Source organism: Oncorhynchus keta, chromosome 16 (assembly GCF_023373465.1).
Source record: "Oncorhynchus keta strain PuntledgeMale-10-30-2019 chromosome 16, Oket_V2, whole genome shotgun sequence".
NCBI classification, from domain to species: domain Eukaryota; kingdom Metazoa; phylum Chordata; class Actinopteri; order Salmoniformes; family Salmonidae; genus Oncorhynchus; species Oncorhynchus keta.
Genome location: NC_068436.1, coordinates 22,095,451 through 22,107,950, shown reverse-complemented (window position 1 = coordinate 22,107,950; position 12,500 = coordinate 22,095,451). Strand labels below are relative to the sequence as shown.

The 12,500-nt window shown below is 41.6% G+C and overlaps 1 protein-coding gene and 1 long non-coding RNA gene across 17 annotated transcripts in view; both read right to left on the bottom strand.

Annotated features, from left to right (window-relative positions):
- The window catches only part of LOC127908061 (ankyrin-2-like), a 168,035-nt gene that overhangs the window by 50,679 nt on the left and 104,856 nt on the right, over positions 1-12,500 (bottom strand). Inside the window, exon 3 of the mRNA XM_052465068.1 lies at positions 10,201-10,299. Coding sequence (XP_052321028.1) covers positions 10,201-10,299 — 99 coding nt within the window. The remainder of the gene's footprint in view (positions 1-10,200; positions 10,300-12,500) is intronic.
- Positions 505-9,688, bottom strand: LOC127908062 (uncharacterized). Of its 16 annotated transcripts, XR_008066140.1 has the most exons (7): positions 9,368-9,688; positions 8,864-9,157; positions 8,654-8,695; positions 7,551-7,718; positions 3,943-4,026; positions 793-876; positions 505-582 (listed from the first exon to the last, which is right to left on the bottom strand). It is a non-coding gene; the product is annotated as an uncharacterized LOC127908062 (long non-coding RNA). The 16 variants fall into 16 exon arrangements; XR_008066139.1 differs by lacking the exons at positions 3,943-4,026; positions 8,654-8,695 and having other exon boundaries at positions 8,906-9,157; positions 9,368-9,684; XR_008066144.1 differs by lacking the exons at positions 793-876; positions 3,943-4,026 and having other exon boundaries at positions 7,551-7,634; positions 9,368-9,681.

The following is a 12,500-nucleotide window of genomic DNA, read 5'->3' as shown; positions in this document are numbered from 1 at the left end:
TAAGTTACAGTTTTACTGTGAACACTGAGGCTGTACCTGCTTTAAGTTACAGTTTTACTGTGAACACTGAGGCTGGAGCTGCTTTAAGTTACAGTTTTACTGTGAACACTGAGGCTGTAGCTGCTTTAAGTTACAGTTTTACTGTGAACACTGAGGCTGTACCTGCTTTAAGTTACAGTTTTACTGTGAACACTGAGGCTGGAGCTACTTTAAGTTACAGTTTTACTGTGAACACTGAGGCTGGAGCTACTTTAAGTTACAGTTTTACTGTGAACACTGAGGCTGGAGCTACTTTAAGTTACAGTTTTACTGTGAACACTGAGGCCGTAGCTGCTTTAAGTTACAGTTTTACTGTGAACACTGAGGCCGTAGCTGCTTTAAGTTACAGTTTTACTGTGAACACTGAGGCTGGATCTACTTTAAGTTACAGTTTTACTGTGAACACTGAGGCTGTACCCACTTTAAGTTACAGTTTTACTGTGAACAATGAGGCTGGAGCTACTTTAAGTTACAGTTTTACTGTGAACACTGAGGCTGTACCCACTTTAAGTTACAGTTTTACTGTGAACACTGAGGCTGTACCTGCTTTAAGTTACAGTTTTACTGTGAACACTGAGGCTGTACCCACTTTAAGTTACAGTTTTACTGTGAACACTGAGGCTGGAGCTACTTTAAGTTACAGTTTTACTGTGAACACTGAGGCTCTACCTGCTTTAAGTTACAGTTTTACTGTGAACACTGAGGCTGGAGCTACTTTAAGTTACAGTTTTACTTTGAACACTGAGGCTGTACCTGCTTTAAGTTACAGTTTTACTGTGAACACTGAGGCTGTACCTGCTTTAAGTTACAGTTTTACTGTGAACACTGAGGCTGTACCTGCTTTAAGTTACAGTTTTACTGTGAACACTGAGGCTGTAGCTGCTTTAAGTTACAGTTTTACTGTGAACACTGAGGCTGGAGCTACTTTAAGTTACAGTCTTACTGTGAACACTGAGGCTGGAGCTACTTTAAGTTACAGTCTTACTGTGAACACTGAGGCTGGAGCTACTTTAAGTTACAGTTTTACTGTGAACACTGAGGCTGTAGCCGCTTTAAGTTACAGTTTTACTGTGAACACTGAGGCTGTACCTGCTTTAAGTTACAGTTTTACTGTGAACACTGAGGCCGGAGCTACTTTAAGTTACAGTTTTACTGTGAACACTGAGGCTGTACCTGCTTTAAGTTACAGTTTTACTGTGAACACTGAGGCTGGAGCTACTTTAAGTTACAGTTTTACTGTGAACACTGAGGCCGTAGCTGCTTTAAGTTACAGTTTTACTGTGAACACTGAGGCTGGAGCTACTTTAGGTTACAGTTTTACTGTGAACACTGAGGCTGTACCTGCTTTAAGTTACAGTTTTACTGTGAACACTGAGGCTGGAGCTACTTTAAGTTACAGTTTTACTGTGAACACTGAGGCCGTAGCTGCTTTAAGTTACAGTTTTACTGTGAACACTGAGGCTGGAGCTACTTTAGGTTACAGTTTTACTGTGAACACTGAGGCTGTACCTGCTTTAAGTTACAGTTTTACTGTGAACACTGAGGCCGTACCTGCTTTAAGTTACAGTTTTACTGTGAACACTGAGGCTGTACCTGCTTTAAGTTACAGTTTTACTGTGAACACTGAGGCTGGAGCTACTTTAAGTTACAGTTTTACTGTGAACACTGAGGCTGGAGCTACTTTAAGTTACAGTTTTACTGTGAACACTGAGGCTGTACCCGCTTTAAGTTGCAGTTTTACTGTGAACACTGAGGCTGGAGCTACTTTAAGTTACAGTTTTACTGTGAACACTGAGGCTGGAGCTGCTTTAAGTTACAGTCTTACTGTGAACACTGAGGCTGGAGCTACTTTAAGTTACAGTTTTACTGTGAACACTGAGGCTGGAGCTACTTTAAGTTACAGTTTTACTGTGAACACTGAGGCTGTACCTGCTTTAAGTCACAGTTTTACTGTGAACACTGAGGCTGGACCTGCTTTAAGTTACAGTTTTACTGTGAACACTGAGGCTGTATCTGCTTTAAGTTACAGTTTTACTGTGAACACTGAGGCTGGAGCTGCTTTAAGTTACAGTTTTACTGTGAACACTGAGGCTGGAGCTACTTTAAGTTACAGTTTTACTGTGAACACTGAGGCTGGAGCTACTTTAAGTTACAGTTTTACTGTGAACACTGAGGCTGTAGCTGCTTTAAGTTACAGTTTTACTGTGAACACTGAGGCTGGAGCTGCTTTAAGTTACAGTTTTACTGTGAACACTGAGGCTGTACCTGCTTTAAGTTACAGTTTTACTGTGAACACTGAGGCCGTAGCTGCTTTAAGCTACAGTTTTACTGTGAACACTGAGGCTGGAGCTACTTTAAGTTACAGTTTTACTGTGAACACTGAGGCTGTAGCTGCTTTAAGTTACAGTTTTACTGTGAACACTGAGGCCGTAGCTGCTTTAAGTTACAGTTTTACTGTGAACACTGAGGCTGTACCTGCTTTAAGTTACAGTTTTACTGTGAACACTGAGGCTAGAGCTATTTTAAGTTACAGTTTTACTGTGAACACTGAGGCTGTACCTGCTTTAAGTTACAGATTTACTGTGAACACTGAGGCTGGAGCTGCTTTAAGTTACAGTTTTACTGTGAACACTGAGGCTGGAGCTACTTTAAGTTACAGTTTTACTGTGAACACTGAGGCTGTACCTGCTTTAAGTTACAGATTTACTGTGAACACTGAGGCTGGAGCTGCTTTAAGTTACAGTTTTACTGTGAACACTGAGGCTGGAGCTACTTTAAGTTACAGTTTTACTGTGAACACTGAGGCCGTAGCTACTTTAAGTTACAGTTTTACTGTGAACACTGAGGCCGGAGCTACTTTAAGTTACAGTTTTACTGTGAACACTGAGGCTGGAGCTACTTTAAGTTACAGTTTTACTGTGAACACTGAGGCTGTACCCACTTTAAGTTACAGTTTTACTGTGAACACTGAGGCTCTACCTGCTTTAAGTTACAGTTTTACTGTGAACACTGAGGCTGGAGCTACTTTAAGTTACAGTTTTACTGTGAACACTGAGGCTGGAGCTACTTTAAGTTACAGTTTTACTGTGAACACTGAGGCTGTACCTGCTTTAAGTTACAGTTTTACTGTGAACACTGAGGCTGTACCCACTTTAAGTTACAGTTTTACTGTGAACACTGAGGCTGGACCTGCTTTAAGTTACAGTTTTACTGTGAACACTGAGGCTGGAGCTGCTTTAAGTTACAGTTTTACTGTGAACACTGAGGCTGTACCCACTTTAAGTTACAGTTTTACAGTGAACACTGAGGCTGGAGCTGCTTTAAGTTACAGTTTTACTGTGAACACTGAGGCTGTACCTGCTTTAAGTTACAGTTTTACTGTGAACACTGAGGCCGTAGCTGCTTTAAGTTACAGTTTTACTGTGAACACTGAGGCTGGAGCTGCTTTAAGTTACAGTTTTACTGTGAACATTGAGGCTGTACCTGCTTTAAGTTACAGTTTTACTGTGAACACTGAGGCTGGAGCTACTTTAAGTTACAGTTTTACTGTGAACACTGAGGCTGGAGCTACTTTAAGTCACAGTTTTATTGTGAACACTGAGGCTGGAGCTACTTTAAGTTACAGTTTTACTGTGAACACTGAGGCTGGAGCTACTTTAAGTTACAGTTTTACTGTGAACACTGAGACTGGAGCTGCTTTAAGTTACAGATTTACTGTGAACATTGAGGCTGTACCTGCTTTAAGTTACAGTTTTACTGTGAACACTGAGGCTGGAGCTACTTTAAGTTACAGTTTTACTGTGAACACTGAGGCTGTAGCTGCTTTAAGTTACAGTTTTACTGTGAACACTGAGGCTGGAGCTACTTTAAGTTACAGTTTTACTGTGAACACTGAGGCTGTACCTGCTTTAAGTTACAGTTTTACTGTGAACACTGAGGCTGTACCCACTTTAAGTTACAGTTTTACTGTGAACACTGAGGCTGTACCTGCTTTAAGTTACAGTTTTACTGTGAACACTGAGGCTGTAGCTACTTTAAGTTACAGTTTTACTGTGAACACTGAGGCTGGAGCTACTTTAAGTTACAGTTTTACTGTGAACACTGAGGCCGTAGCTGCTTTAAGTTACAGTTTTACTGTGAACACTGAGGCTGTACCTGCTTTAAGTTACAGTTTTACTGTGAACACTGAGGCTGTAGCTGCTTTAAGTTACAGTTTTACTGTGAACACTGAGGCTGTACCTGCTTTAAGTTACAGTTTTACTGTGAACACTGAGGCTGTACCTGCTTTAAGTTACAGTTTTACTGTGAACACTGAGGCTGGAGCTACTTTAAGTTACAGTTTTACTGTGAACACTGAGGCTGGAGCTACTTTAAGTTACAGTTTTACTGTGAACACTGAGGCTGTACCTGCTTTAAGTTACAGTTTTACTGTGAACACTGAGGCCGTAGCTGCTTTACGTTACAGTTTTACTGTGAACACTGAGGCTGTACCTGCTTTAAGTTACAGTTTTACTGTGAACACTGAGGCTGGAGCTACTTTAAGTTACAGTTTTACTGTGAACACTGAGGCTGGAGCTACTTTAAGTTACAGTTTTACTGTGAACACTGAGGCTGGAGCTACTTTAAGTTACAGTTTTACTGTGAACACTGAGGCTGTAGCTGCTTTAAGTTACAGTTTTACTGTGAACACTGAGGCTGGAGCTACTTTAAGTTACAGTTTTACTGTGAACACTGAGGCTGGAGCTACTTTAAGTTACAGTTTTACTGTGAACACTGAGGCTGGAGCTACTTTAAGTTACAGTTTTACTGTGAACACTGAGGCTGGACCTGCTTTAAGTTACAGTTTTACTGTGAACACTGAGGCTGGACCTGCTTTAAGTTACAGTTTTACTGTGAACACTGAGGCTCTACCTGCTTTAAGTTACAGTTTTACTGTGAACACTGAGGCTGGACCTGCTTTAAGTTACAGTTTTACTGTGAACACTGAGGCTGTAGCTACTTTAAGTTACAGTTTTACTGTGAACACTGAGGCTGGAGCTACTTTAAGTTACAGTTTTACTGTGAACACTGAGGCTGGACCTGCTTTAAGTTACAGTTTTACTGTGAACACTGAGGCTGGACCTGCTTTAAGTTACAGTTTTACTGTGAACACTGAGGCTCTACCTGCTTTAAGTTACAGTTTTACTGTGAACACTGAGGCTGGACCTGCTTTAAGTTACAGTTTTACTGTGAACACTGAGGCTGTAGCTGCTTTAAGTTACAGTTTTACTGTGAACACTGAGGCTGTACCTGCTTTAAGTTACAGTTTTACTGTGAACACTGAGGCTGGAGCTACTTTAGGTTACAGTTTTACTGTGAACACTGAGGCTGTACCTGCTTTAAGTTACAGTTTTACTGTGAACACTGAGGCTGGAGCTACTTTAAGTTACAGTTTTACTGTGAACACTGAGGCTGGACCTGCTTTAAGTTACAGTTTTACTGTGAACACTGAGGCTGTACCTGCTTTAAGTTACAGTTTTACTGTGAACACTGAGGCTGGAGCTACTTTAAGTTACAGTTTTACTGTGAACACTGAGGCTGGACCTGCTTTAAGTTACAGTTTTACTGTGAACACTGAGGCTGGAGCTACTTTAGGTTACAGTTTTACTGTGAACACTGAGGCTGTACCTGCTTTAAGTTACAGTTTTACTGTGAACACTGAGGCTGGAGCTACTTTAAGTTACAGTTTTACTGTGAACACTGAGGCTGGACCTGCTTTAAGTTACAGTTTTACTGTGAACACTGAGGCTGGACCTGCTTTAAGTTACAGTTTTACTGTGAACACTGAGGCTCTACCTGCTTTAAGTTACAGTTTTACTGTGAACACTGAGGCTGGACCTGCTTTAAGTTACAGTTTTACTGTGAACACTGAGGCTGTAGCTGCTTTAAGTTACAGTTTTACTGTGAACACTGAGGCTGTACCTGCTTTAAGTTACAGTTTTACTGTGAACACTGAGGCTGGAGCTACTTTAGGTTACAGTTTTACTGTGAACACTGAGGCTGTACCTGCTTTAAGTTACAGTTTTACTGTGAACACTGAGGCTGGAGCTACTTTAAGTTACAGTTTTACTGTGAACACTGAGGCTGGACCTGCTTTAAGTTACAGTTTTACTGTGAACACTGAGGCTGTACCTGCTTTAAGTTACAGTTTTACTGTGAACACTGAGGCTGGAGCTACTTTAAGTTACAGTTTTACTGTGAACACTGAGGCTGTACCTGCTTTAAGTTACAGTTTTACTGTGAACACTGAGGCTGTACCTGCTACAGTTTTACTGTGAACACTGAGGCTGTACCTGCTTTAAGTTACAGTTTTACTGTGAACACTGAGGCTGTACCTGCTTTAAGTTACAGTTTTACTGTGAACACTGAGGCTGGAGCTACTTTAAGTTACAGTTTTACTGTGAACACTGAGGCTGTACCTGCTTTAAGTTACAGTTTTACTGTGAACACTGAGGCTGGAGCTACTTTAAGTTACAGTTTTACTGTGAACACTGAGGCTGTACCTGCTTTAAGTTACAGTTTTACTGTGAACACTGAGGCTGGAGCTACTTTATGTTACAGTTTTACTGTGAACACTGAGGCTGGAGCTACTTTATGTTACAGTTTTACTGTGAACAACACTGAGGCTGTACCCACTTTAAGTTACAGTTTTACTGTGAACACTGAGGCTGGAGCTACTTTATGTTACAGTTTTACTGTGAACACTGAGGCTGTACCCACTTTAAGTTACAGTTTTACTGTGAACACTGAGGCTGGACCTGCTTTAAGTTACAGTTTTACTGTGAACACTGAGGCTGGAGCTACTTTAAGTTACAGTTTTACTGTGAACACTGAGGCTGGACCTGCTTTAAGTTACAGTTTTACTGTGAACACTGAGGCTGTACCTGCTTTAAGTTACAGTTTTACTGTGAACACTGAGGCTGGAGCTACTTTAAGTTACAGTTTTACTGTGAACACTGAGGCTGTACCTGCTTTAAGTTACAGTTTTACTGTGAACACTGAGGCTGTACCTACTTTAAGTTACAGTTTTACTGTGAACACTGAGGCTGTACCTGCTTTAAGTTACAGTTTTACTGTGAACACTGAGGCTGTACCTGCTTTAAGTTACAGTTTTACTGTGAACACTGAGGCTGGAGCTACTTTAAGTTACAGTTTTACTGTGAACACTGAGGCTGTACCTGCTTTAAGTTACAGTTTTACTGTGAACACTGAGGCTGGAGCTACTTTAAGTTACAGTTTTACTGTGAACACTGAGGCTGTACCTGCTTTAAGTTACAGTTTTACTGTGAACACTGAGGCTGGAGCTACTTTAAGTTACAGTTTTACTGTGAACACTGAGGCTGGAGCTACTTTAAGTTACAGTTTTACTGTGAACACTGAGGCTGTACCTGCTTTAAGTTACAGTTTTACTGTGAACACTGAGGCTGGAGCTACTTTAAGTTACAGTTTTACTGTGAACACTGAGGCTGTACCTGCTTTAAGTTACAGTTTTACTGTGAACACTGAGGCTGTACCCGCTTTAAGTTACAGTTTTACTGTGAACACTGAGGCTGTACCTGCTTTAAGTTACAGTTTTACTGTGAACACTGAGGCTCTACCTGCTTTAAGTTACAGTTTTACTGTGAACACTGAGGCTGTACCTGCTTTAAGTTACAGTTTTACTGTGAACACTGAGGCTGGAGCTACTTTAAGTTACAGTTTTACTGTGAACACTGAGGCTGTACCTGCTTTAAGTTACAGTTTTACTGTGAACACTGAGGCTGTACCTGCTTTAAGTTACAGTTTTTTACTGTGAACACTGAGGCTGTACCTGCTTTAAGTTACAGTTTTACTGTGAACACTGAGGCTGTACCTGCTTTAAGTTACAGTTTTACTGTGAACACTGAGGCTGAGCTATTTTAAGTTACAGTTTTACTGTGAACACTGAGGCTGTACCTGCTTTAAGTTACAGTTTTACTGTGAACACTGAGGCTGGAGCTACTTTAAGTTACAGTTTTACTGTGAACACTGAGGCTGTACCTGCTTTAAGTTACAGTTTTACTGTGAACACTGAGGCTGTACCTGCTTTAAGTTACAGTTTTACTGTGTGAGGCTACAGTTACAGTTTTACTGTGAACACTGAGGCTGGACCTGCTTTAAGTTACAGTTTTACTGTGAACACTGAGGCTGGACCTACTTTAAGTTACAGTTTTACTGTGAACACTGAGGCTGGAGCTACTTTAAGTTACAGTTTTACTGTGAACACTGAGGCTGTACCTGCTTTAAGTTACAGTTTTACTGTGAACACTGAGGCTGGAGCTACTTTAAGTTACAGTTTTACTGTGAACACTGAGGCTGTACCTGCAGTTTTTTGAACACTGAGACTGGAGCTACAGTTACAGTTTTACTGTGAACACTGAGGCTGGACCTGCTTTAAGTTACAGTTTTACTGTGAACACTGAGACTGGAGCTACTTTAAGTTACAGTTTTACTGTGAACACTGAGGCTGGAGCTACTTTAAGTTACAGTTTTACTGTGAACACTGAGGCTGGAGCTACTTTAAGTTACAGTTTTACTGTGAACACTGAGGCTGTACCCACTTTAAGTTACAGTTTTACTGTGAACACTGAGGCTGTACCTGCTTTAAGTTACAGTTTTACTGTGAACACTGAGGCTGTAGCTACTTTAAGTTACAGTTTTACTGTGAACACTGAGGCTGGAGCTACTTTAAGTTACAGTTTTACTGTGAACACTGAGGCCGTAGCTGCTTTAAGTTACAGTTTTACTGTGAACACTGAGGCTGTACCTGCTTTAAGTTACAGTTTTACTGTGAACACTGAGGCTGTACCCACTTTAAGTTACAGTTTTACTGTGAACACTGAGGCTGTACCTGCTTTAAGTTACAGTTTTACTGTGAACACTGAGGCTGTACCTGCTTTAAGTTACAGTTTTACTGTGAACACTGAGGCTGTACCCACTTTAAGTTACAGTTTTACTGTGAACACTGAGGCTGTACCTGCTTTAAGTTACAGTTTTACTGTGAACACTGAGGCTGTACCTGCTTTAAGTTACAGTTTTACTGTGAACACTGAGGCTGTACCTGCTTTAAGTTACAGTTTTACTGTGAACACTGAGGCTGGAGCTACTTTAAGTTACAGTTTTACTGTGAACACTGAGGCTGTACCTGCTTTAAGTTACAGTTTTACTGTGAACACTGAGGCTGTACCTGCTTTAAGTTACAGTTTTACTGTGAACACTGAGGCTGGAGCTACTTTAAGTTACAGTTTTACTGTGAACACTGAGGCTGTACCTGCTTTAAGTTACAGTTTTACTGTGAACACTGAGGCTGTACCCACTTTAAGTTACAGTTTTACTGTGAACACTGAGGCTGTACCTGCTTTAAGTTACAGTTTTACTGTGAACACTGAGGCTGGAGCTACTTTAAGTTACAGTTTTACTGTGAACACTGAGGCTGGAGCTACTTTAAGTTACAGTTTTACTGTGAACACTGAGGCTGTACCTGCTTTAAGTTACAGTTTTACTGTGAACACTGAGGCTGGAGCTACTTTAAGTTACAGTTTTACTGTGAACACTGAGGCTGGAGCTACTTTAAGTTACAGTTTTACTGTGAACACTGAGGCTGTACCCGCTTTAAGTTACAGTTTTACTGTGAACACTGAGGCTGTACCTGCTTTAAGTTACAGTTTTACTGTGAACACTGAGGCTCTACCTGCTTTAAGTTACAGTTTTACTGTGAACACTGAGGCTGGAGCTACTTTAAGTTACAGTTTTACTGTGAACACTGAGGCTGTACCTGCTTTAAGTTACAGTCTTACTGTGAACACTGAGGCTGGAGCTACTTTAAGTTACAGTTTTACTGTGAACACTGAGGCTGTACCTGCTTTAAGTTACAGTTTTACTGTGAACACTGAGGCTGTAACAGTTTTTTTGTATCCCCCAAAAAAATGTCATAAATAGCTTCAGGTTATTGAGAAGTCATTTGAAAATATATATATATTTTTTCAATTATTCAATTGGAATTTGGGGTTTACTTCCTAACATGTATGGTAGCGAGCTACAGTAGCTACAGCTAATTATTCAATTGGAATTTGTGGTTTACTTCCTGACATTTACTTCCTGTACCTTAGTAGCAGAGTCGACGGCGGAGCCTCTCTCCAGTAGTTCTTCCACCAGGTCCTCATGGCCCTCCTTAGCTGCCAGGTGCAGCGCATTCAGACCGTTCTGGAACAGAGAAACACAGGTCTCGGGTCAGATTATTAAACATAATAACTAAGGCATTCAGACCATTCTGGAACAGAGAAACACAGGTCTCAGGTCAGATTATTAAACATAATAACTAAGGCATTCAGACCATTCTGGAACAGAGAAACACAGGTCTCAGGTCAGATTATTAAACATAATAACTAAGGCATTCAGACCATTCTGGAACAGAGAAACACAGGTCTCAGGTCAGCGTATTAAACATAAGAACTAAAAATGTAACCTTGTTCCCTTTATAGTGCACTACTTTTGACCATTCTATAACAGAGAGAGAGAGAGAGAGAGACAGGCCTGGAGTCAGTTGATAAACATAAGAACTAAGGCATTCAAACCCTTCTATAACAAGAAACACAGGTCTCAGGTCAGTGATATAAACATAAAAACCTTGTTCCGTTTATAGTGCACTACTTTTGACCAGGGCCCATAGGTTTCCATTTGGGAGACAACCTGAGTCAGTTAGACGGTAACAAGAGAACCAAGATATTCAGCCCGTTCCACAACAACTAACACAGGTCACTTCTGTGTATTTTTTTTTATATCATGAAGATATTTGACTGTGTTATTGTTTTAGTGCTTTTTGGGGGCTTGAAGACCAATCAAAAACCTTTAAAAAGTTGAAAAGGAAGTCAGGATTTCCTGACACCGGATGTCAACAAGTCAAACTGAATCAAGAGAATGGTTGTCAAGAGAACGGTTGTCAAGAGAACGGTTGTCAAGAGAACGGTTGTCAAGAGAACGGTTGTCTATCCCATTCAACTAGAGGAAACAATGAGACCTCCTTCTCATCTCAGCTCGTGTGTATCAGACTGTTACCTAGCAACGGGTACTTCTTAAAAACATGTCCGACATACAACATAAACATAACAGGTGTATCGGACTGTTACCTAGCAACGGCTACATCTTAAAAACATGTCCGACATACAACATAAACATAACAGGTGTATCGGACTGTTGCCTAGCAACGGGTACTTCTTAAAAACATGTCCGACATACAACATAAACATAACAGGTGTATCGGACTGTTGCCTAGCAACGGGTACATCTTAAAAACATGTCCGACATACAACATAAACATAACAGGTGAGCGACTCAGCTTAAACAGCAACGGGGGAAACATCCTCTGGTCAGCTTAAACAGCAACAGGGGAAACATCCTCTGGTCAGCTTAAACAGCAACGGGGAAACATCCTCTGGTCAGCTTAAACAGCAACTGGGGAAACATCCTCTGGTCAGCTTAAACAGCAACGGGGAAACATCCTCTGGTCAGCTTAAACAGCAACGGGGAAACATCCTCTGGTCAGCTTAAACAGCAACGGGGAAACATCCTCTGGTCAGCTTAAACAGCAACGGGGAAACATCCTCTGGTCAGCTTAAACAGCAACGGGGAAACATCCTCTGGTCAGCTTAAACAGCAACGGGGAAACATCCTCTGGTCAGCTTAAACAGCAACGGGGAAACATCCTCTGGTCAGCTTAAACAGCAACGGGGAAACATCCTCTGGTCAGCTTAAACAGCAACGGGGAAACATCCTCTGGTCAGCTTAAACAGCAACGGGGAAACATCCTCTGGTCAGCTTAAACAGCAACGGGGGGAAACATCCTCTGGTCAGCTTAAACAGCAACGGGGGAAACATCCTCTGGTCAGCTTAAACAGCAACGGGGAAACATCCTCTGGTCAGCTTAAACAGCAACGGGGAAACATCCTCTGGTCAGCTTAAACAGCAACGGGGGAAACATCCTCTGGTCAGCTTAAACAGCAACGGGGAAACATCCTCTGGTCAGCTTAAACAGCAACGGGGAAACATCCTCTGGTCAGCTTAAAGCAACAACATCCTCTGGGGCTTAAACAGCAACGGGGAAACATCTGGTCAGCTTAAACAGCAACGGGGAACATCCTCTGGTAAACAGCAACGGGGAAACATCCTCTGGTCAGCTTAAACAGCAACGGGGAAACATCCTCTGGTCAGCTTAAACAGCAACGGGGGAAACATCCTCTGGTCAGCTTAGACAGCAACGGGGGAAACATCCTCTGGTCAGCTTAGACAGCAACGGGGAAACATCCTCTGGTCAGCTTAGACAGCAACGGGGGAAACATCCTCTGGTCAGCTTAGACAGCAACGGGGAAACATCCTCTGGTCAGCTTAAGACAGCAACGGGGAAACAT